The sequence below is a fragment of the Equus caballus genome, chromosome 16 (genome assembly GCF_041296265.1).
Source record: "Equus caballus isolate H_3958 breed thoroughbred chromosome 16, TB-T2T, whole genome shotgun sequence".
In the NCBI taxonomy this organism is placed as follows: domain Eukaryota; kingdom Metazoa; phylum Chordata; class Mammalia; order Perissodactyla; family Equidae; genus Equus; species Equus caballus.
In genome coordinates this window covers 66523417-66549735 of record NC_091699.1, presented here as the reverse complement: position 1 = coordinate 66549735, position 26319 = coordinate 66523417, and the positions used below count along the sequence as shown (strand labels likewise).

At 39.8% G+C, this 26319-nt stretch overlaps 1 protein-coding gene and 1 long non-coding RNA gene across 2 annotated transcripts in view; both read left to right on the top strand.

The window, feature by feature from the left end:
* The window catches only part of ZCWPW2 (zinc finger CW-type and PWWP domain containing 2), a 168256-nt gene extending 142775 nt beyond the window's left edge, over positions 1–25481 (top strand). Inside the window, exons 8-9 of the mRNA XM_070238091.1 lie at positions 19787–20026; positions 25341–25481. Coding sequence (XP_070094192.1) covers positions 19787–20026; positions 25341–25351 — 251 coding nt within the window. The 3' untranslated portion in view covers positions 25352–25481. The remainder of the gene's footprint in view (positions 1–19786; positions 20027–25340) is intronic.
* Positions 456–7707, top strand: LOC138918075 (uncharacterized). Its single transcript, XR_011427015.1, has 2 exons — positions 456–1129; positions 3996–7707. It is a non-coding gene; the product is annotated as an uncharacterized lncRNA (long non-coding RNA).
* Positions 25482–26319: the final 838 nt, after the last annotated feature.

Below are 26319 nucleotides of genomic sequence, written 5' to 3'. Positions count from 1 at the left end.
AATCTTAAAAGGCATGGTACTGCAACCACCTGATGTGCCCAAAGTGCTAGTAATTACATCTGGAGAGAGAGGGATGTCTGGACAAAAATGTGATTTTGACACATGGAATGAACTGGAATCAAATACATAGAAGACCCACTAAATTGTAGAGAAAATGATATTGCCATAGTACTACCAGCCTGAACTAAAAGAGACTGAAATTGTTTGAGGGGAAAAAAAAGACCTCCAAGCCTCCAATTTTCTATAGGCAAGAAACAGCCTGGGGAAACTTCTTAGCCACCAAAAAGAGGTCTAAGTTTCAATGTCTTCTTCAGAAACAAATGAGGAAGATGATAGGAAAGGATATCTCAGAGGACAGAGCCAGGAGCTGTAGAAAACAATGGACTGGAGATCTTCCCTACCACCTCTCCACCCCAGCTTGCTTCCTCTTCCCCTGGGAATAGAACCCAGGTCTAATGAAGAAATATTTTCTACTCCCATAGCTGGGGAACTTGGCTAATTGCCTTGGCTAATTTCGGAATTGGCTAAGGACCAAGTTTCCTCCTTTTGAATGGAGGTGTTTATTGTGATTATCCTGTTTCCATATACTACTACATATTGTGTGGGTGTGGCGATGGGATGGGCCAATAATTTGTCTTTTTAGTTCATAAGTCCAGTTCATGTCTGGACCTGATGTAGATCATGAAGTCCGAAATGTTGAGCCTGATACCATGATTAGGTGAGACTTATGGGTGTCCATTGATGGGGATGGGGAATGTTTTCATATTGGAGGGATACGAATAATGTGGCCAAAGAGGTGGATAGTAATTTATTGAATTATTGATCCAAGTTCTTTGTGTCTTCCTGCAGTGCATCATTATCATGACCCTATCATGGGCAGAATGTACTTCCCTGCCTTGTGACTTTGAGCTTGACTTCTTGCTTTGATCAATAAAATAGGGCTGAAGCAATGGTACCAATTTTTAGTCAAGGCCTTAAGAGGCTTTGGGTGCTTTTTCTTTTCTTCTTGTACCTCTGCCATCACCTTCAGAAGAACATGCCTTACCAAGCCCTCTGAATCAGGGAGGATGAAAGACCGTGGAGAAGACCCAGACCCACGGAACTGCAGAATGAAGCAGAGCTGCCCCAGGTGATCTATAGATGTATAGAATAAAGGATTGTTGTTTTTTGACACCGAGTTTTGGGATGTTTTGTTATACAGCATTATTGTGGCAAGAGTTAACTTGTACACTTGGCTTCTTGGTTCCAGCAACAATTTCACAGACAAGCTGTGGTGTCAGCTTTCCAGCTGTATCTAGCCCGTTTGATATTTTCTCCTTAGAGTGGAACTACTATCTATAGTCATGCCTCCTGGATTGAACCCAGAGTGCTAGCCCAAGGCCTTCTGTCCCATGACTTTCCCAGGTTTGTCTAGATCTGGTCCAGACTGGCCCCTCAGCTAGTGCCCATTACCTAACCAGCACACAGTGGTGAGTTTTATTATAAACTGCCTCAGATTGCTTTATCAAGGAGGTAACATGTATAGAGATTATAAATAAATGGGATACCAACACCACCAACATATCACTAAGGGTTTATAAGAGTAGATTACTTCTTCCTTTTAAGTGTTTTTAGACTCTATAATAATCACATAGAGTGGAAATATGCCCACAATGGTGGAATGTCTTATTTGGCAAAGAAAAGTACACATGTATTCCCACTCCCCTTCTGTTCCCCATGCCTTCCTTTGCACTTTGGTATTGTGTCATAGGATTTTGAGTTGCAAAATCTAAGTTTGGGCTCGTATTTTACCTACTAGCTTGTCTAAGTCATATAACCAGTAAATGGAAAGGCCAGAATTTGAGTACATTTCTGTCTGGTTCCAGATCCCACACCCTTGATTATTGTCTGTATTGTTTAATCATCCGGTTGCTAGTTGGATGGTGGAATGATCTTCTAGTTTCCTCATATGTAAAATGGAGCTGGAACTATCTGAAGCAAAGCATTGTTTGAGGAATAAATTAGATATTTTATCTGAAATATTTTAAGTGCCTTATAAATCACCTTCTATGTATTCTTTCAGAAGGAAACCAAGTATGTGTTTAAGTACATTGCAATTAATAATTACTGAGATAAAATGTAATGACAGATTTGAAATGATCACTTGTTTTATTCTTGTATTACTCCATCTACTAGTCATCAATATCAGAATTCCTTTTTTCTCTTTTTTAAAATTAATCTTTGGAAACCATCGCTAGCAGCATTATGGTCTTCTCTGTGATAAGTATGTTAACAGCGTCTGTCTTCTAAGGGACATCTCACTGTTGAATTTTACCAATGGCTTTAAATCACTTTGCTTTCTTCACAGACATTAAGTTAAAAAAGGAAAGGGGAAAAAAGCCTTAATACTGATGGTAGTAGCAGGATTCTGTGTCATTTTGGATGCATGCTAGTAAATGTATGAATGCCTTTCACAGGGAGCCCAAGCATGCCCTCTTCCAGCAAGTTGGAATTTGGGCCCTGGCTCCAAAGATCGTTTGAATGCCAGGAAGCTCACCAAAATATATGATCAGAATTAATCTATTTTAGCAGTGACACTTGCTTATTATTACATGCAATTAAATTGCATAAATTTAAAATTTTATAAAACAATCCTTTTGCAATTTGCAGAGAGAAAGGAGAAGGCAGGAGAGAAATGTGAATGTGGTCATTCCCTTCTCTTCTGGAGCTTACAATCTAGTGATGGAAGAATGTAAACAAATGTAAGTGGTCCTCAGTGCAGAAAGTCCATTTGAAAATTGAGTGTCTGAAAGCAGAAGGGAGTTCTCTTCCCAGAGAGCTAAGGGGCAGTAATTTAAAAATCCCTTAATACAATTCCTTCAGTCTCTGGTGTCCCCTGCCAGAGGTGAGAAATACTCACAGAGTATGAGGTCAACAGACAACTTTAGAGCTGGGCTGCCAACAGCTGTCGTGGAGAAAGTTAAGCCAGAACTAGAACTCCCCTCTCAAACTCCTCCTTTGGTTCCTCTTGAATTGCAGAGAGGGCCAATGACAGTGCCATCTGACCTTTAAACCCCACTAGTGCTTGGCCTGAGGGGATTCAGTGATCCTACCAGCACAATTGGATCAGACCTTAGGTACTCCATATGACCACCACCATTTCCCCTTTCCACTTCCTGCTTAGTTGCCTGGCTGCAATCCATTGCCCCCTCTTCCTCCATAACCTCCGCTGTTACTATGGATGAAGTCAAGATATAGGAGGCATGGGAGGAGAGATTGGCAAGGGACACTCATCTTGGGTGGTGGCTCTAAGTGAGCTGGCAAGCACTTGGAGCCCCTTCACTACAGAGGGGCCAGGGTGCTTGTTTAGGGTAAGAGGTTGGCCAAGCAGCCTCCAACTTCTGCTCACAGTCCTTCTTCCCACACTCCCAAGGACTCCTGGCACCATCTCTCAGCAGCAGCTGTTCTCAGGTGGTGCCAGAGCTGGAAATTACCTATCTGTGAAAGCCTGACTTCTTCCAAGCAAAGGCGGATTAGAGTGTGAATATATGGCAATGTGTGAAAGTGGAGATTATTTGGAAATTGGGGTCCAACCTTATGAGAGTATGTGTTAAACACTTATGTGTTAAGTACTAGGGTGGAAAGGTGAAAGCAAATGAGAGTGAGATTAATTCTGACTGCAGGAACAGCTTCATGGAGACATTTCATGCATTCCTTCATTCAATACTATGGTAATACAGGTTTTGTGCCAGGTACTAGTAACGTAATAGCAAACAAGCTACATGTGACCTCCTATCCCATGGAACTGATACTGACTTTGGGCAAGTTGCTTTAGCCTCTCTGTGCCTCACTTTCCTTATCTGAAAATTGGGATGATGATGATGATAATAATAATAATAATAACAATACTGATCTCCTAAAGTTGTTGAACAGAATAAAATGTATTAAGACGCAAAGTGCCTAGTGAGGTGCCTGGCGCATTGCATGTTCTGTAACTATCGTTACTATTTTTACAGTCTAGCTGGGGAGAGAGACCAGACCTGTGAAGCAAAGCCAGAATTTGAAGGTGGAAGAGTGGGCTGGCTGGAGAGGATGAAAGTCCCAGGCTGAACAAAGCACAGAAATGAGAAAAGCAAGAAGAACAAATACCTAACCCCAGTAACCAGAGTGCAGGGGGTGGAGGGCGTGATGGGAAGAATATTGTGCATTAAGGCTGGACCAGACAGGCTGGGCTTTGCTCAAAGAAAGCTTCATATATCACACTAAAGGGGCAGCACCTTCGTTCAGCAGGGGAGCCAGGTTTTGCAGTAGAGAAGAGCAATGACCACCAGAATCTCCAAGATTAAACACCCAAGGGTGCTGGGTGCTGCGACTGGCTTGGAATCACATCTTTCTGCTATTTGCATGCATGGAGCAGATGGGTGGGGGCAGTGGGCAGACATTACTATGCCAACCTATGCCCCTGTGTCTGAAGAAATCCGTGCCCTGATGTTAGCTCAGATTGTTAGCTTCCACAGCGAGCGCCTTAGGGTTGCCAGCAGGCAGCCAGGGACTGGAAGGTTAGGTTCTCCACAAGTCTTATTAAACTTTCGCCTGCCTGGGAATAATGCAACACAGCCGCAGAGTTTTAAATGGCAAAGGGTCTCCAGTTGTCAGAAAGGTTACAGGTAGATACTTTCATTTGTCCTCCATGAAAGCTTAATATCCTTTTCTTCTGTTCAAGTCAACTTATAGGCCTCATTACTTCAAGTTCATCGGGCGGCTAGAGCAGCCTTTTTGATTTTACTGTCCTCTCAAAATCATGTTGGGGAAGAGCTAATGCATTTTTAACCAACGTCAGCAATTTAAAGCTCTTTGGTGCTGTAGCATATTAATACAATTGTTGGTAACTCTCGGAGAATGCTGTCTGTGTCAAGAGGGATTCCCACTATTGCAATGTGAGTTCCAGGGGGTAGGGACTACGTGTTCTTCCACTTTGTGACTCTCCCAGACCATAGCATAGTGCCTTGCACATGTTAGAGCATCAGTTCTATTTTTATATTGATTTTCAAATTTCTGCCAATCTAGCCTGTTCAAAAATGTTTTCTGACAAGTTTTATACTTAAACATTTTTGGTTTGAACCTAAGGTGATTGTTGCTTTTTTCTTCCATTTCCCCCAACCCTGACAGCAGACACATGCTCCATGGGTTTTCCATTGCTATAGTAATGCAGGGTATCAGGCAACCCCGAAATGCCAGTGGCAAACAACAAAGCACATTTTTTAGTTTGGGAGCCTGCAGCGTTCAGCCTACTTGGTTACTTTCAGCTGATCTCACTCATGTGTCTGTGGTCAGCTGCAGGTCTACTTAGGTGTGGTTCTGTTGATCTTCTAGGCTCATCCACGTATCTGGGGACCAGCTAGCAACTGATGATCTAGGGCAGTGTCAGGTGGGGAAATTGGGGCAACTCAGCTCTGTTTTGTGTGCCACCTTTCATCTTCCAACAGGCTAGCCCAGGCATGTTCTTGTAGCAATAGCAGAGGAGCAAAAGCAAGAGTAAGCCTTGTTCTGTCAGTGCATTCCAAGCCTCTGCTTTCATCACGTTTGCTAACATCCTGTTGGCCAAAACAAGTCACACGGCTAATCCCAGAGCCAGAGTCAGTGAATATAGAGCTGGGCCTTTAATGCAATCCATCTATTACACATGCTTATTGAAAAAGGAAGAGAAAATTTCAATAAGAAAATGCAAGTCACCTGCAATCCTACCAACTACAGATAAATCATTGTTGACATTTAAAAAAATCCTTGCAGCTTGTTTCCAAGTAAATACATACTTTTAAAAGCACATATGAAATGTCAATCACATAATTGTTTTCAGTGCCTTTTTATTTTAACTATATATTGTGAATATATGTTTATGCCATAAAATATTGTTCTTCAACATGATTTTTAATGATTGCTTAGTATTTCTATTGCTATGTATTTAAATCCATACAATGAAATACTCTCTTGATGGACATTTAATTTGTTTCCATGTTTTCACAATTATAAACCACTCTGCCATGAACATCCTTATGCCTTCTTTATATACATTCTTTTTTTTCCAAGTCATTTCCGGAAGAGGAGTTAATAAGTCAGAGTGTCTGCACAGTTCTAAGGCTTTTTACATCTACCATTTATCTTCCATCAGAGGTATATGAAAGGGTCTTTTTCTCTGTTAGACTGAGGTTTGGTTTGTACTTGAATTTTATGTTACTTATAACAGTGCACTGGGTTAATCTTTGTCTTAAAGAACATTGACTAAACAACTATGAGATGGTAGTTTTTTCTCCTAATTCCTTAGAGAGGGATGAAAATTAGCATTAATGTAGGCTACCGACTTGGGCCTGAAAGCGACTGAGGTAAGAATAATAAATCAGGCAATGGACAGGGAGAAGAGAAAATGTTAAAAGAAACACTTGATTTAGCCACTAAATGTCCTTTTGGTCACTCACTCTTGTGACAAATACTAGTGGAAAATCATTGGGCTGGAAAACGTTTTGGTGGACTGATAAATTTAAAAATCTAGGATGTTACAGTCCAATGTGGGCAAGGGTAGGGAAGTAGAGGTGCTTTAGAGAATAAGATCAATTTCTACGGATTCTTTTTATTAAGGTGGTCATGTGGCTTTCCTTCATGTATTATAATCATGATCAGTGAATTTTTTGATGTTAGAATACTTAGCTGATTATTTTCAAAATCCGCCTTTCTTGTACGAAATTGAAATTGCTTCTAATAAGAACATGAAGTCTATTTTATTTTCCATCCGCATGTGGGATTATTTTGTGTATTTGTAATTTCTGTTTTTAGTGCCCAGAGAAAAACTGGCTTTGGGTGATGGTTCTTGTCTCCTTGCACAAAGTATTTAAATTCATTCAAAAGCATTATTGCTCCAAAATTTTGACCTTATACATAATGGACCATGAGTACCTCCTTCCCAGGGTCTAGGCTTTATTGCTAATCCCTGGACCTAGGACAGCAGGCAATATTGTTTATAAATATTTATTGAATAAAAAATTATTTCATAATTAGATATTTTCTGAATAAACTAATTGATGGAATTTATATTTTGAAAGTATCTGGAACAAACACCCTTGCCCAAATGAGGATTAAATTTGCCATCTAACTTAGCCTTTCCAACTGTGTAAGTCCAAGTTCCCAAAATTGATTGAACCTTGAATGTTTTCACAGTTTAGCACTTAATTACACATGGGCATGTATGCTTCATTGCTTCTTTCATGTGTGTAGTAACCAGTCTCCAAGATGATTCTCGCCTTCTGGTATTCACACTCTCATGTGGGGTTCACTTGTGTAACCATTAAGGTATCACAAACATGACAGAGCGTGACCTCCAGGGCTAGGTCATAAAAGACGTCGTGGCTTCCACTTTTCTCTCTTTTGGATCACTCATCTGGAAGAATCCAGCTGCACGTCATGAGGACACTCCAGCAGCCCTATAGAGAGTTTCACATGGTGAGAAACTGAAGCCTCCTGCCAACAACCAGCACTAACTTGATAGCCATGTGAGTGAGCTCTTTTGGAAGTGATCCTCCAGTGCTCGTCAAGCCTCTGGATGTCAGTAGCCCAGGCCAATATCTTGACTGCAATCTTATGAGACACCCTGAGCCAGAACCACCAGGCTAAGCCACTCCTAGATTCCTGACCCATAGAAGCTGCATGTGATAATAAATGGTTATTGTTTTAAGCTACTATGGTTTTGGGGTAATTTGTTACACAGCAATAGATAGTTAATATAATGTGTGACAGGCTTGTCTCATCAAATAGATTGTAAGCTTCTTAAAGAAAAGAACCATATATTTGATTTCTCATAGTGACTTACCTGGTATTGAGATAATATTAGTCAAAATTAATGATGTTAATGCTTCACAATTACCTCTAGTCAAGTCAACAAATATTTGTTTAATCCCCACCAGACATTCTTCTAGGAGCTAACAAAAGCAGTACACAAAAAGGAACAAAGTAAATGCTAGTGGATAAGACATATAGTAATTTTAAAAAGTAGATGTGGACCAGGTCAGGGAAGATAGGAAGCTAAGAAGAAAAATAAAACAAAAATGGGGGCTGCTATTTTATATATTTGAAATAGGGTGTCAGGAAAGCTTCCTCTGATGAGACATTTGGGCTGAGAGCTGTGTATGTATCTGGGAAAGAGCATCCCAGGCAGAGGGACCACAGTTCAAAGGCCTTGAGACTGGAAAAGTGTGGCAACTCTGATACAGCCAATGCGGCTAAGGCTGAGTTCACTATTTGTTGCAGATTTCACTAGTCAGTTCATTGAGTTTCTCTCAAATCAAACTTTACATCTAAATCTCTCTTGGTGGCTTGAACCTCTCTTTTCCTTGTTTTCTGAATTTGAACAGGATACCGGATATTGTCCACTTTAAATAGACCTGTTTATGTAAATGAGTCATTATATAAACCTATAAATGTGGCTGATGAGTCAAATAGGCTAATATTTGTAGCTAGAATGAAGAATTAGAAAATATACTGATTGTGCCTTTCTTTCATTGCTTCTGCCACTTGAAGCTTTCTGACTTCATTAAAGCCATTACTACCCACCACTATATTATATAGCTTTTGTAGTAACACAAATATGTTTGAATGTTTCTGACTTTGCAGGAAATAATCAGGTTCAATTAATATATGTTTATCAAGACATAAGGGCTCAAATTGAAAAGTAATTAGCTCTCCCAACAGAAGAACAAATAAAATTCTGTTTCCTAAGTGTTCTGTCATTCTGTGCTGTGAGTTTCATCGCTTTTCCCTCTCTTGCTGAAAGAAACATATGTCACAATGAATCCAATGATCACTGAATAATGAGTCCTGCCTTGATTACAGTGTGTTGGTGATCATAAATAAGTGAATTGTGTTTGCATTTCAGAGATACCTGATTTTATTTATTTTTTTTTTTTTTGGTGAGGAAGATTGGCCCTGAGCTAAGGACATCTGTGCCAGTCTTCCTCTATTTTGTATGTAGAACACCGCCACAGCATGGCTTGATGAGTGATGTGTAGGTCCATGCCCAGGATCTGAACCCGTGAACCCCAGACTGCTGAAGCAGAGCATGCAAACTTAACCACTATGCCAGTGGGCCAGCCCCTAGATACCTGAATTTTTTAATCTTGTATTTCACCTCAGATAAACAGGTTTATCCTTATTTAAAAAGTAAACACCCCTCTGAGAGGTATAATCCAGAACTTAAACTCACATTTAACATTGTCATGTAAACAAGAGCTTCTGCATTGATCTCCTATGGCAGTAACTGGTGTTCTCTTCTTACAAAGCCAACTGACTCTTTTCTTGCTTGTTCTCTTTTATAAACACAATCTTGGCAAATTAATGAATCACTTTATTTGTGCTCTAATTCTGAAGAGGGAAGGGGGGAGTAGAGAGAAAGAATCAAAGAGAGAAAGTTTGAAAGAGAGAGACACAAACAGAAAGAAGCAAAGACAGAAAATTTCTGTAGTGTGTGTGTGTGTGTGTGTGTATCTAGGGGTAAGAGTGTGGAGAGATCACCACTGAGATATAACCAGAAAGAAAAAAGGATAACTATTAGAAAGGAGGATTTGTTTGTGAGAATGAAGAAGAGTATGTTATTAACCAAAAAAAAAGTACCAAAAAAAGTAATTACTGTACATGTTTTTCTTCTTAAATAAAAGTAAGAGACCATTCAAATTCTAAGGCAAAATATTAGAAATAACTAAAAAGAAATGCACTTAATAAATAGTTTACCAGGAAACCTACTACTTTACATTTTTATCAAAGCAAATTAATTTAAAATATTTGAGGAACAGACATGTATAGTATCATTTATAATTAATTTTTCTCAGCTCTAAATACATCTACTGTGTAGCCTAGGTTATGAAATCAGTGAGTTCTTTAAATCTTTAAATCTCTACAGAATTATTTTATTAGCCTAGTCATGCATAGACAAAGGTAATTTTAAAATATCTTTTTTTGGTGCATATTTAATTAATCTCAAGTGTTTAAAATATAGAGACACTTGGATATGATAATAATTTACCAAAAAGTTTAACTTTGATGGAAAGCAAGCAAATGAATTTGCAAAATGTAAAGAAATTTCAGTCTTTCTTACTAATTATTCTTCATGAGCTGTAATACCAATGACCTTACAAATTTGGCATAAATGTAAACATATGCTGACATCTATTAAGGTCTTTAAAACACATTTTTTTTGGATTGATAGAACCTCAAGAATTTGATTCTCTTAAGAGCTTTAAATATTCATTCTCCTAAGAAATGATTGTCTCTTAAGAGCAATTTTAAGAGAATTGAGGGGCAATTTTTTTTTTTTAAAAGATTTTATTTTTTCCTTTTTCTCCCCAAAGCCCCCCAGTACATAGTTGTATATTCTTGGTTGTGGGTCCTTCTAGTTGTGGCATGTGGGACGCTGCCTCAGCGTGGCTTGATGAGCAGTGCCATGTCCACGCCCAGGATTCGAACCAACGAAACACTGGGCCGCCTGCAGCGGAGCGCGCGAACTTAACCACTCGGCCACGGGGCCAGCCCCAGAGGGGCAATTTTATTGAAGAGAAAACTTTCAACAATCCTTCAAATGTTTTAAGTAAAACAAAAAAACAACAAACAAACAAACCAAAGCAATAAGTCTTCACAAATATTTTCCCCCAAAGACTCCTTCCTTTTGGAAACTCTTTATTTCAAAGGAAACTTAATCTGAGTGTTCCTGATTCATTTCTGCAGCTCAGAGCCATTTCAGACACCAACACATCTTATAAACCTTTTTATAAGCCTTTTGAAATATTTTTTTTTTTAACTAGAAAGTCATGTTTTGTTGGCACAAATGGAGCTTGAGGTGCAGGAGAAAAAGTTAGCTTGGAGCCCACAGAGTTCAAGTGACTCCAAACAAGGTAAAAGCCATTCTTCCAGTCTCAAATGAGATTGAAATAAAGATTAGAAATGTTCACCGTGTGATAGCATTTGTGAGCCAAAGATTTAAAAAAGAAGTAAAAAGTTCTCTTGAAACCGTTAAATATCTAAGGCCCAAAAGAAATTCTACCCAAAGTAAAATAAGTTGGAACTTCTTGAATTTGCTTGGTGTGCACTTTAATAATTTTTTGAATTTGGAGATGAATATTGTTAAAAACACATTTTTTTAGCTTTTTGTATTTATATTGCTGGCTGTCTTAGTTGGAGTTTCCCCTAGAATCAGACAAGATTTGAGCTTTAGGAAACACAATAGGGAGGTAGGGAAGTAACAGGAATGGGGCCACTAAAGCTGTGTTATCAACAAGTTACCCTGTGGGCAACTGGAGCTCAGTCCTTCTGGGGTAACTGGGAGCCGACGCAGGGCACACACCCCAGACCTATCCCACCCAGAGGGTGAGGAAACTGGGCTATTCATATACAAGTTCCCACTGGTCACTGGTTAAGGGCTGCTCCTGGAGGATGGTAATTCCCCATGCTTTTGGCCTGCCGTGCACACGGGAATGCACTGAGATGGTCAGGACCAAGGTGATATGGGATACGTAAACCACATGTGCTACTCTAACACATTCTATTTTATTTCAGAATAACACCATAGGAGGTTTATGGTGGAGAATCAAGAAAAACTTTCAGTGAGTTTGTTAAATCAATTTTTCAAGCAAAAGGAGGTTTGTAATTGTTCAAATGATTTGAGGACCTTAATTACTCAGAGTTTAAAAACCAAACTCAATGTGTATTTGCTTTGGCACTCCACTTTCCTTTACATGAATGATAATAGCTAACAATTATTAAACACTTTTGTGTCTGGCACTGTGCTAGGTGCATAAACTTGTAATAAAACATTTAATCCTCATAGCCACTCAATGAGATATGTGCTACTATTATCTGTGTTTTACAGATGAGGAAACTGACTCACAGAAAGGTTCTTTAGCTTGCCCAAGATCTTGTAGCAGAGCACAGGTTCAAATTCAGTCTGCTCCAGAACTATGCTCTTCAGCACTTCATATACTTCCTCACTGGATAATCCAGTGTATATTATTTAACCCATTCTACATTTCTTCTTTTGTATTTAAAGTCATGGTGATTACTAACCTTACTAACAGCTGTGACTAGAGATGGATGTGGAACCAGTGTGCTCTTACCACATCTACATCACAAGTGCACATTTGGATCGCAGCCTTTACAGAGCCTATCAGTGTGGTGGCTAATCATTGCCTGAAGTCTAAGTGCCGAGATTGCTCGTCCTCATCTGCTGATGGGCTTTCCCAGTGACGTTTGGGGCTGTCCATTGTCTGAAATAGGGCATCAGTCCTTTTCCCACCCATCTTGGAGGAGGAGTGATATGAGAAGGTTATATTTGGAACATGCGTCTTCTTTCTGCGTCTTGACTTTCACCGAGTTTTCAACCTTGTGGGAATTCATGGTTATCATGAAATCAAACTAAACTTAAAAATAAAGTTATGGAACAGAAAAACACCTTTGGGGACAAATAAAGGCAGAACATAGGAGTGTTTCAAAACACACAGAAATTGCGCACATGCGCAACAGACTGAAATGTTATAGACAAGGCCACCTCTTTATTGTCCCTTGGCATATGAGTGAAAGCAAACATTTTGGGTTTGTCTACACGTAGTGCACCATTTAAATTTGTTCCATATGATATTTTGTAAACAGAAACTGTTCTTTTAGCAAATTGGTGAGCATGTCTTTGTCTGAAAGGGTAAGGTTGAAATAGTCATTCCTTATGGCATATTTATTCATGTGCTTTTAATTGAAAGGTTATTATGTGCCCTACAAACAGGAGGTGGGTTGGGGAAAAGCCATCATAAGAAAAGTGATATCGCTTTTCGAAAGCTATTGAATGAACAGTTTAGGAGGTAAGTCTATGTATTTGCTTTCCAGTTAGTAGTAGGGTAAATAAAAATCTAGTATGAACGGACATTTATAATTTTGTGCACTTTTGAATCGTTTGGTTTTTTATAACTTTCAAGTCCTTAAAATTTTTAAATTAGTCAAAATTTCTTTTGGTTTCAAATATATTACTGAAAATTAAAGTGCAAAGGCAGGGAATTCAAAGTTGGAAATATTCATGTGTTCTTATAAAAAAAGAAAGTGCTGTTTCTTAATGTGGCCTAGAGGCCAATATTAATTCTATCTTCTGTAAAGAGAAGAAAGTGATCCCCAAAAATGATGGAGTGGTGAGTTTTACCCCAAGCTCCAGGAAAGCTGTTTTCCAGGTCTTATTTCAAGACCTCATAATACAAAGTGGGGAAAGAATAAAGAGATAAGCATAAACAGACACTTTTCTGGAAGGGGAAACCATTCTAACTGTTAAATTCTTGGAAAGAGTAAACAAAACTAGTCTCCTTATTTCACAGAACTCGGTGAAAGTAATTTACTTGGCTTTTTAAAGGCTGCAATAGGCTTTTAAATGAAGCCTGTGAAGCATCCCAGAGAGTGCATGGGCCAGGGCCCATGTCCACACAAGCTGAGTGTAGGATGCAGAGAGCACGGAGCAGCTGCCTTTCTGGATAAGAAAGACCAGGTCCCAGCTTGTCCAGGGAAGCAACCTTTTATAAGAGGACATAAGTGCCCAGTGATCACATTTTGCCATGAAAAATTGATGATAAACATATATGCTGAGGGTTATAAGAAAAATGGGTTATGAGAAATTCCGGGAATGGATGAACAGGCAGCAGAGATGATGACAGCATTTTGTTCATATTATCATTTACTTTTCTTGATTGCTGACATAGTATTTGGAACTGAGTGAGATGTTTAATAACCAGCAGTAGAAGGAGATACAGGTTGAAGGAGGAATCATTCACTGTGTATGAGCTGGGAAGATGGCCCAGCTGTGGCAGCCATCTTTGGGGAGGCTTTCTGGCCCCTGAACATAAAGAAATTTATATTCCCTGAGATTCTGCGGCATCCTCCCCAGCTATTTGTTTCTATTCAGGGCCGGCTTTATCTTAATTCTTCTTTGGTGATAATCATGATGCTGAGTGATTTTATTCCAAGTTAGGGCAGCCGTAGATGGCTTTGCAGTTCAAATTATTCAAAGAAACAACTTTTACCTCCTAGTATAACTTGTAGTCACCAGTTGGTCTTAAACTGGCAATTTTTTAAAAATTCTTTTTATATTTTGGTGCAACCCCATTTTCCCCCAGAATGTTAACTCTACTTATTCCTCAAGGACTACTTGGACTTGAGTATACTGATATATTTTATTTTCAATTTTACTGTCCATCTCTAGCTGAGACTGACTCTGGTTGCTTATGTGCAAAAGGACTTTAACTAATACATTAGCCTAAGAAATAGTGCAAAGAAACACCAGGATTGCTTAATCAACGTGGCAGCTCTATCTGCAAAAGTTAAAAAAAAAAAATGCCAAAGTAGTCTTGGCTGTATTAGCAGCATCAGGCAATTATGGAATCTGCTGCAATAAATGGCCAAGGTTATGGCACCCATAAAGTTTAATTTGCATTCTGAATATTATGATGTGTTCACTGAGAATACAAAGCAGACTCTGCAGGATATGAGCAGCTAAATTATAGTACATTTCAGGATTTCTTTGGTTCATGCAAAGGCAGGAGGAGAATGGCTTGCTGGTGTGTGGTCGGCTTCAACCTTCGCCTCCTTCAGCAGGACATACGGAGTATCGAAGCAGATGGTCCTTCTGGGGCTACTCTTGGAGGAGACACAGTCACCAGATGGTCTGATGTAAATTGTGATTGGCCTGCACTACAGCCAATAGGATTATCTGGGTCATTTTGGGGATTAATGTAGATAGCGAGAAGATTGATTAGGTTGCCATGATTGGAACCTGCTGGTAAGAGGATGAAAACGATTTAGCCAATTGTGCCAAATGTGTGTAATTCCAAGTCACCCAGTGAGAAACTGAGCTGTCATTGTGCAGAGACTCTGAAATTCAATGAGGATCTCATTGCTGGAGAACTAAAACAAAAAGGAAATTAAATTTCCTGATCAATGAAATATATAGGCATGACACTACTCCAGGGGAAACGGTGCTAAGCCCATACCACTTTCATACGGCTTCCTCACATTTATCCATCATGTATGCATCCGTGGACAAGGAAGGGAGGCCAGGGCTCTCACTTATGCTGATCAGCTTCTCTGCTTGACCACATGAGTCTCCTCTTCTTTTTTACCCCATTCCTGGGCACCTTCCATGTGTCAGGGTTTCCAGTGAACCAATATGGAAGCAACCCATTGAAAACTTCCCAGTTTGTATAACTAGAGGTATCCTTCCAGTACATTTGCCTGCTCCTCAACTAACTGCTCTATCGTGGCCACTAGCATAACAGGCATCAGAAGCAGAAAATCCTAGGGAAGTCTTTTTGGTGACAGGAAGTAAATTTTAGGACACCAGGAGAGAGTGCGGGTGAGAGTGAGAGCCTGACCAGAAGTATTTCACCATCCTTTATTCCCTAAAAATACAGTGCCAAGCCACACTCAAAGATGACCCTAATAGAAGGTGAGGGTCTTCAGTTATTTAATGCTCCAGAACATGAAGCCCGGCTTGGTCTATTCAATCTTGCATGTGAGGTGGGGCAGGGAGGTCAGGGGAGAGAGGAAAAGAAGACAGTGGTGCTCCATAGTTGAGGTTGAGGCTCTGAGCACCACAGTTGACCTTTCCGAAGCAGGAACAGTCCTGGCCCTTTTTATTGCATTACTGAGGACAGGAACGGGGGTGCCAGCTGTGACCTCCAAACAGAGCTCCTTCATCTCAAGGAGCTTCAATCCTTGAACAAGGATTTTAAATTTTTCTCCTCATTTCTTTGGTAAGTGAATTAGCATAATCTTTTTTAAAAAGAGAGGTTTTTTTGTAAATCATATATCTGATAAGAGGTTAATATCCAAAATATATAAAGAACTCATACATCTCAACAACAAAAAAACAGCCTGATCAAAAAACGGGCAGAGGGTCTGAACAGACTTTTGTCCAAAGATAAACAGATGGCCAACAGGGACATGAAAAGATGTTCAACATCACTAATTATTAGGGAAATGCCAATCAAAACTACAATGAGATATTACCTCATACCCATAAAAATGGCTATTATTAAAAAGACAAGAAATAACAAGTGTTAAAGAGGATATGGAGAAAACAGAACCCTTGTACACTACTGGTGTGAATGTAAATTAGTGCAGCCACTATGGAAAAGGGTATGGAGATTTCTCAAAAAATTAAGACTACCATGTGATCCATCTATTCCACTTCTGGGTATTTATCCAAAGAACACAAAAACATTAAGTTGAAAAGATATATGCACGTCTATGTTCATTGCAGCATTATTCAGAATAGCCAAGACTTGGAAGCAACGTAAGTGCCCATCAACAGATTAATGGATAAAGAAGGTGTGGTATCTATCTATCTATCTATCTATCTATCTATCTATCTACACACACACACACACACACACACACACAGAATGGAATATTACTCAGCCATAAAAAGATGAAATTGTGCCACTTGCAACAACATGGATGAAACTTGAGGGTACTATGCTGAGTGAAATAAGTCAGAAAGAGAAAGACAATTACCATGTGACTTCACTCATATGTGGAAGATAAACAGAGATACAGAGAACAGATTGGTGGTTACCAGAGGGGAGGGAGGTTTGAGGGAGGCAAAAGGGGTACAGGAGGATACGTGTATGGTGACAGATGGCAACCAGACTTTTGGTGGTGAACATGATGTAATCTATACAGAAGTCAAAATATAATGATGTACATCTGAAATTTATATAGTGTTATAAACCAATGTGACCTCAATAAAAAAAGTAGAGGTTTTTTGGCAAAGAATTTTAATTGTAGATATCTTAGGCAATAAGGCAGAATACATACATACACATCAGCAAACAAGAAAGCCTGTATAAACAAATGCAGGAAGCACACTAAACAATTTTAAACTTGCTATATAATCACTCAGAGAAAAATATAACATAGGAAGAAGAAAATAAAAATAATCCATAATCCCTTGCTGGGGTTTTGGTGTACTTCCTTCTAGTCATTTGTCTGTGTGTGGGTGTGTGAATAGTTTTATAAAAATTGTATCTTTGGTATACGCACACATCACATATGCATTTCCATTTAATAATCTCTCCCATATCATTAAATAGTCTTAAAAACAACTTAATTTGATCTATACTATAACTTAATGTAACCTCCTATTGTTTTGTTTATAATAGGGAACATGTTTCTATGCTCATGAATAATATTGGATGAACATCTACTTACATAAATGTGTGAATGTCTGTCTGTGAGTTAATTTTTAGCTGTTTGATAAAAGGATTCTAACTGAATTTACACTGAGGGAGAAAAGCCATCAGGGAGACAGCAGTAGTGAGAGATAGACCTGAGTGTGCCTGTGGGCACCACCTTGCCCCAGTTTTCCCCGCTCCACATCCCATTCTTGGACTACAGGGCACTGACCAGCAAATACTTGGCCCCAAACTGTGATCTCAGCCCAGCTGCAGGATGTGCCTGCCAGTTCCACTTGTCCACCTGTGCCGTGATCCCTGTTACTGACTTTCCTCTGGCCCTTCAATGTCCCTTTTCCAGACCTTTATTTCTCTAGCTCTTCCTACAATTCTGTAAGGTCTCATTGCTTTAATACATTTCTGACTCCATAATACTCATGCTTCCCTAACTGAATCCTGACTGATACAGGCAATTTACCTCTCCGGGCTTTGATATCCTCCTATGTAAAGTGGGACTAATAATAGTGCCTATGTCATAGGGAGTTAGTGATATGTTCTAAGGTATGCTCAGAACATTGCCTGGTGCATGAAAAGGACTCAGTAAATTCAAGCTTTATCTTCACCATCATCATCATCTGTATGTCCATGGACCTGCTTTAGGTTTGTAATTTAGTCCAAGCATGAGTCTTAACTTCTTTCTTGATTTCAACAAAAATCTACTCGCAGAAACATTGGTAAAGCATAGTAAATCTTACTGGGCATGTGTAGGAGGATATTAAAGAGGATTTTACATGATGGTATTGCAAATAGCTCCAAGGTGAAGAGCTGGATTTCTTATTCTTGAACTTTCTTTTGCTGTATACCACTGGGCACTCTCACTGGTTCTTTACCCAGTGTACCCACAATGCTCACCTCATGCCTCTTTCAGACTGTTCTCTTTTTCCCTGCACTTCTCATACTCAAGTCTTTTTTTCTCCACCTCCTTCTCAAGAGCAAACTCTACTTTTTCTTTTTTTGTCCTGCAGAGCAACTTGGCCATGGCTTCGTTACTTGAACTATTGCACTGGTTCTCAGCAACTGGCAATTTTGATCCCAAGGGGTCATTTGGCAATGTCTGCAGACATATTTGGTTGTCACAATTGGAGATGATACTGGCATCTAGTAGGTAGATGTCAGGGACGCTACTAAACATCCTGGAATGCATGGTGCAGCCCTCACCCCCAACAAAGAATTAGCCAAGCTAAAATGTCCATAGTGCTGAGATTCAGAAACCTTAAACTAGTACAATACTCACGTTCTCACAGCCACACTGTTACCTCAATTAGCTTACCAAGGTAGTTTTCCAAAGAAAGACAGTTTTCTCCCCATGAGGAATTTTGGAAAGGAAATATATTTCCAACTCTGTACAAATAGAAGTTATGGCTCTTCCTACCCTGTGATGCAGAGCAAGCTCCAGTTGCTCAGCTCTTAGTTTATATTCTAGAGTTGTGCTCTCCAATATGATAGCCACTTGATATATGTGGTTATGAAATTATTAAAGTTAGGGGCTGACCCGGTGGCACAGCGGTTAAGTTCGCACATTCCGCTTCTCGGCGGCCTGGGGTTCGCCGGTTTGAATCCCGGGTGCGGACATGGCACCACTTGGCACGCCATGCTGTGGTAGGCGTCCCACATATAAAGTAGAGGGAGATAGGCATGGATGTTAGCTCAGGGCCGGGCTTCCTCAGCAAAAAAGAGGAGGACTGGCAGTACTTAGCTCAGGGCTAATCTTCCTAAAAAAAAGAAAAAAAAATTATTAAAGTTAAACAAAATTAAAAATTCAGTTCCTCAGTCACACTAGCCACATTTCAAGTGGCTATTACATGTGGCTACCAAATTGGATAGCACAGATATAGAACATTTCCATCATCCCAGAAAGTTCTATTGGACATTGCTATTGTAGAGCTTCTGACATGTATCCTTTCTCTCTGGATCCTGTCGACGAAAATAATCCATAACCAATCTATAAATGAAAATTTGGGTGAGTTTATTCTGAGCTTAAATCTGAGGATTATAACCCGGGAGAGTCTTTCCACAAAGGAACAGAGCACTCCAAAGAAGTGGGGGTATACAGGGTGCTTGTATACCCTCAAGGAGTATGTTTCACATATGATTGAAATGTCCCTTTTACAATAGTCACGAGGCTGCTGTGTCAGCACAGCAATTGATGGAAACAGCAGACAGGCCTGCTGTCTCAGTGAACCCCGCAGGCTGGCAGATCTGTTGCCTCGAGCTGGGCGGTCACAGATGAGCGCTGCAATCAGTTCCCAGCCTAAAGAAAGATGCTTAATCTTTAAGGAGATGCCAATGTTGGGAGGGGGAGGGAAGTTGCACCTTTATCACAAAATGTCTAAGCAGATATACAATGCATGCTCAATGGCCACAGTCAGGCCCTTTTGGGAAAAAAAACAAAGTCAGGCTGAATTAGGTTTATACCAAATGGCTTCCTCATGTACTCCAATATATCCTATTGCTTGCCATTTCAATTTGTCAATCCCTATGCCTCTTTCACCACTCTCTTTTGTTCACTTCTGTAGACCACCTTGTTCTTGATGATCCAGTCAGAAAACAATGGCAGGTCTTGCCCCCAACACCAGCGCCAGCTGAAAGTGTGTCTCTGGGAAAGACATTCTGCCTCGGGTGTGAGAGGAGTGATTTAAAGATGCCTAGAGCCTTTGAAAGGAGTTGTAACCTGCTTGAGAGCAAGGACCTTCTCTCAGGATCCACAGCACATAACATGGTGCCTGGCCTGTGGTCAGCATTTACTAAATTGTTCAGTGAGTAAGTGAATTAATTACTTTATCTATAGAGATTCTAACAAGTTACATATCTGTGTGTTGGCCTGTATCTTGGGTATTCCAAGACTAACCAAAATTGGCCAAGTTGGTTTCATGTGGTGAAAGCTACAAGGCAGGGTAGAGTTAACAGAGAATGGGAGTTTGCATTAGAAGGCTTGAATTCCAGTCCCTTACCAGCTAGATGACTTTATTGCTTAACCTCTATGAGCCTCAGTTTCCTCCTCTGTGAATCAGGGATTTAATTTTTGACTTATCTACCTCCTGGGGCTTTTTTTAAGTTTCAATAAGGTAGCATATGTGATAGCACTTTGTAAAATATAGATGTTGGTAGTTTTTATTGTCATTGTAATACACAGTCAATGGTCCTGGTTAGAGTTAGCAGGGACCCTGTATTTCTTCCCACCACAGAACTCTAGCTTTCAGACTCATGATAACATTTGTTTATCTTACTACTGAAAAGATTTTTTAGTTACTTTGAGCTTATCCCTTGATCCTCTTTCTGTTTCTTCATTTAAAAGAAAAAATGCTTCTAGTTCACGGGGTTTTGCTGAGGAATAGCTAATGAGTTACAGATGCTGTAAATGGCAAGCAGTGACAACAGACTTCTCTCAGGGGTCTAGTATCATTGAATTCCACCGCATCAGTCTCTTCCACTTTCTTTTCAGCTTGGCATTTAATGCCACACCTGATGACATCCCGGTCTCATCTTCAGAGAGTGGTGTAACAGAAGTTAACACTTTTGTCATTATCCATTGAACTGATTTTGAGATTCCTAAAAGGGTTTAAAAGCAAAATCAGCTGGATCCAGTCATAGCAGATATTTCAGTTGAAATGTGCTCTTCTGAAATGGCTAATATGTCTACATCTATGCCTACATTGAAATTCATGAGCAGCAGTTGAACTCCCCCTTTATTTTGGGGGGTAGTGGTCCAAGTTTAGGGCTTTCAACTATGAAATTTCCAAGTTATAAGCAGTATTTCTGCAGCATATATTTCCAACCCCTTGCTCTGACTGCAATACTCTTTATTTCACTTTATTCATATCCCATCCACCTTTCAAGGCCCATTTCTTTCTTCTCGTCTTCCCTGAACCTTTCCAGGAATACTACTATGACTTTTTCCTTCCCTACAGTAAGAGAATGAATGATAGAAACTTGAAATTGGAAGGGACCTAAAGGATCCTCTAGCCTCAAACACTCCACAGTACTCGAATCTGTGCCAGCTAGTTGTTCAACTTGTACTTGAACAAACTATTACATCATATGCATTATCTTAGAGTTAAAAATGGTTCTAATTATAACAGTTTTCACTGCCCAGGGAAACAGTCATGGGTTGTTCCTTCTTGATCTCTTTCATGCCTTAACATAGTGCTAGGTATTTGTATTGATTAGAATTGGTTTTGGCTGCATGTAACAGAAAACTTAATGAAGTTGACTTAAATAGGGCTCTGACTTCTCCCATAACAAAAGATCGCAGAGATGGGTCATTGCTCTTGTTGGTTCAGTCGGTCAATGATGCTGGGGCCAGCAAAGTCTTTGCTATGGATCTCTTTGCTGCAGCAAATATCAAATGGCACCATTCAAGGCAGGAAGAGGGTAGTTGCATCCATAGCTTTTTATCAGGAGATAACAGCTTCTCCAGAAAATTTCCATCAGCTTTATGCTTATATCTCATTGGCTAAAGCGATCATACCACATCCTTGTAGCTGCAAGATTGCCTGGAAAAGCTGAAAATGGGAATGTCATGTTTGGCATATCCCAATAACAATCCATCTCCTGGGGTTTGGCTTACTACCTCTCCCCAAAATATTAGGATTCTGTTAGCAAGGAAGAAAGGGATAATGGGCTCTTAGGAGGACTACTGTCATAGGCTCTGTTCCTCCAAAGCTGAACATGAGACAAGCACAAGCAGTTTATTTCGAATGTGATCCCAGGAAGCATTGGCAGGAGAGTGGGAGAGTGAGAAAAGGAAGAGAAGGAAGCCAATGCAGTGTATATTAATGAGCAGGTTAGTGCTGTGAGCTATGGGGGCTCAGTCTTACTCAAGACCTCTGTGAGACAGCACAGAACATGCCTCAGAGCTGTCCCACCTGAGAGGCAAAGCAGCTGGGGCACTTATCTATCGATTACCATTCATCCTTGGTTGAGAACTGCTGCCAGGGACGGCAACTGCCCAGCACCTCCAGCCTGCCCCATATATAGACTAAGCATCTCCCTTGAGCAGAGTCTCAGATGCTTATAATAAGAAGCCATCCATGTACTCGGTAATGGTGAGTGCCAGGATTATGTACAGGATCTGCCAAACCACTATCAGTACCTGTCACAGTACTTATGAGGTGCTCAATAAATACTGTAGTTCAATGAACATTTACTGAGCACCTAATAGTTGCCAAGTGCTGTGCAAGATACTTACTAATTGATTTATTCTTAGATGGACTTTCTTGATATAAGCAAACACAAAACAAGTGGTATTTGTACTCAGATCTTGAAAAATTGTAAAATGCATTGTCCTGATGGCTGTGACCCTTCCCCCTTCCCTATTCAACATTGGCATGTAAACTTCTTGTTCCTATCAAAGGAATCAGTCAGTCCTGGAACATCCTGTCACTGCACATAGTGCAGTTCTTAGGAAACAAGCTGTTTTATTTAATGAAATGTTTAGCATTTCAGAGTTCTACTTTGTCCTTAAGAACAGACATTTACTAAATAGTCCATTAGTTGCTTGAAAAAATGAATGCCTCTTTTTCTTATTCTAGAGCGATGATTTACTGCCATGAGCTATCTGGCATTATAACCATCATTGTTCTTTTCATAATAATTAAAATCAGGAAGTGATTGTCATGAATGCGTACCTTGGCTTCAATCCTCCCTAAGGAGTTATTCTTAGTTACCTGCTACAGCAAGAAGAATATAATGAACCTAGCATTTGAGGCTAGCTTTGCTCCAGTGTGAGGTTCTCTTGTGCCTAGTGGAATGAGTCTGATGTTGGTGCCATGGCTGTTTTGCTTTCAGTTCTTCTGTTTCTCTTTTTTCTGGCTTCACCCTTCTGCTCTCATAAACCACTGATTCAGTGGGTACTGCAGAGGACACTGATGCCTCTCTAGCATCTATTCCACCCCTTTTCTGTTGTGGCAGGCATGTGGTTTGATGGGATTGACTGCCACCCCCAGATCCGGGGGCAGGACATAATTGGCTATGTCAGTCAGATAATCATATTTTGTTGGCTATTGTGATTAGTTCAAGGGAGGGTATGTGACATACTTTAGTCTAATAAGTGTGGAGCCAGCCTTCGGACAAAAATGATACAACAGAGAAAAATAGGTCCGAGAGAATAATAGTGAAATAAAGCCAAAGCCCAGTTCAATCTGTGCCAGAATCAATGTTATTTCTAGACATTTTAGTTCCATGGACCAATAAATTCCCTTTGTTGTTAAAACAGTTCGAGTTGGTTTTTGTTACTTGCAGCCCAAAACATCTTTACTGAAACAAATAGCTTGTGCTTCCTTTCTGGTCCTAGCCTTGAATTGATCTTACATTTCACTCTTGATCCCCTTTTTTGTTTCACTGGATTCTGGCTCTGGATTCTAGTCATCTAATAATACCCGTGGCCCAGCCTGCCAATATCTTCTCAAAATGTGGCCAGTACTTGACCATGGAGGGAGCCAGTCATCCAGCTTATGAAGACCTTCTTTGACATGGGAAGTTACTATAAAACATGATAACTATGTCCTGTAATAGTGAGTGTCTTTCAGTTATATACTCCAAAATGGTTGCCTTGTTCTAAATATGCATACAAACTGTGAGGCAAGAAAATGTTGAAGAGAAGCCTAGTTCTGGAACTGGTGTTTAGGGTTGTTATGACTCCCACTGCAAACCAAAACTCATTTATTTATAAATGTTGAGTGATTAGCTATGGAACCTGTGAAGTGTAATTTTCAGCAAATTATATTTTGTGTAGTTCACCTTGCGTTGATTTCTGAGGGAGAAGTCATTTCCATTCATAAGATCTAGTCAAATGCAAGTCTGTGCCTTTGGTACAAGAGCTATTCTTCAATGCATTCCAAATAGCATGAGAGGAAAGAGACTTACCTGGCCATATGAGACAGTTATTGTAGTTGTGACGAGAGTTTTCATCATGGGAAGAGTTTTAAGCACGGGAGTGGGTTACTCAAGGAGGACAAGGTTAACTGAAGAGTTGCTTAAAGACAATGGAAAATAGTCTTTGGATGTTTGAGATTTGACACAGAAAAGCGTATAGTTAGTTTCATGACAAAGACTCAAGATAACCTTCAGAATGAGTAACACTGTAAACATAGAAGAAAAATTTGCACCAAGTTGAAGGAAGGCGTTTTTTTTCTTTTTTCTCCTCAACAATAAGTCCATAGAATTTGTTGACCTCTGATATTCCAATGCACAGCTGATGGTAAAATAGATAGGTCATCATTGGTTGAAATCTGATGGCCACATGGCATGAAGATTTTGCTTGTATTTTGGCCATCTTTTGAAACCTTGCTTGGTGTACTCACACGTGGTCAGAGGATATTTATAGTTTGCTCAATGATCTTGGAACGCTTAATTTAGAAGCAACAGGTACATCTAATGACTCACCAGTCTTGTTGATCATACTTTCTAATTCTAATTTAGAATCCAGTGCTTTCTCTTTCTTTCTGTGGCCACTGACTTCTAAATCGTATTTCTTTCTTCTGTCACTGCTCTGGTGTATAGTTGGTTTCCCTGCCCTCTAATCTTATTCACCATAGAACTGTCATAGAAATCTCCCACCTCTTCTTATTTTCAACTTAAAATACCATCATCATTCCCCAATAGTACACGTGGACTAACATCTGAACTCCTTACCATGACACAGAACTCCTTTGTGATCTGGATGCAGCCAACATTTGCATCAACCTCTCATTTCTCTTTTATACACTTGAGGTCCCCACGATATGCCACTTCACTCTCATCCTCCATGCCTCTGTAGCCATTGTTCTCTCCTCCTTGAACAGCACACTCTCTCCCTTTTCTTCTTTCTTGTTGATGTTTCCTCGTCCTTCCAGATTCAGCCCAGCTGTCACCTCCTCCCAGACCCCTCAGACTGAGTTCAATGCCCCATGGGTTCCCATAGCACCTTGTGATGATTGTCAGTCTCCTGATGTCCTAGAGGGCTGGAGCTGTGTCTTGCATTTCTGTATTTCTGGTATATCTCTTAGTGCCTGGCACAGGTCCTCAAGAACAGTTTGTGAAATGAATGGATGAATGAACGAGGTAGATATTATGCTTTATTTTCTCTCTTAGAAAAGAAGTGAATGAGTCGGGCTCATTATACACTCCTGAGAGGTTTGAACTGTGGTTGAGCAAAAGTGCTGCCCTGTAAGAAGACCATGATTGGCCCTGTTTTGGGTTGTTAATTAAAATTTAGACTCTGACTTCCCATACTACACAAAAAGCACAATGCCACGGAGTTCCACCATTCAAGCACACTGAGAGAAGACAAGTCCCCTGGAGCTTGTCCAACCTACACAGGTAGGTTACCTAACTTAATTCAAAGTTACTAGGCATCCTGGAGTTTGGGAAGGCAGATGAGGCAGAAGCATTCTTTATCAATGTGTCTGATATACCCAAACTAGAATCCCCTCTATGAGGTGAAAAAGTTTCAAGGGATCTTTCAAGAGTGGATCCATTAGCATTTTAAATTTGCAAATGAAATGGAGTCTAATAATACTTAATGTATATTTATGAATGTGATAAGTAAAAGCTTAAGGTAGTTTTATTATTTAATCCTCACAATAACCCAAAGGTGAGGAACTAATTATTATTATACCCATTTTACAGATGGGCAAATTCAGGCTCAGAGAAATGTAATAATTTAGGTAACTTTACAAAGTCACACATTTACTGGTGGTGGAGTTAGGATTTGAAATTATATTGTCAGACCTCAGGACTGACAATATAATTAATTATCTTAATTAATCATCTCTCTGAAGCTTAGCCACCTGGGAAGGCATCATGTGCACATTTTCAGTTCTTTTTATTGATACTGTGTCAACAAGAGCATGTGAAGTTTTAACTATATAAACAAGCTGGCAAGCTACGAAGCATCAAATATTTAAAACTAAGAATCTGGAATATAAGTAAATATGTAAGGAAAATATAATTCTCCTAGCTGTGCAAGGCAGGGGTTATTATTCACAATGTAATGATGAAAAAACTGAGATCAGAGAGAGAGATGGGCTGAGTTGTCCAAGGTCATAGAGTGGCTGAGGTGGGATTTGAA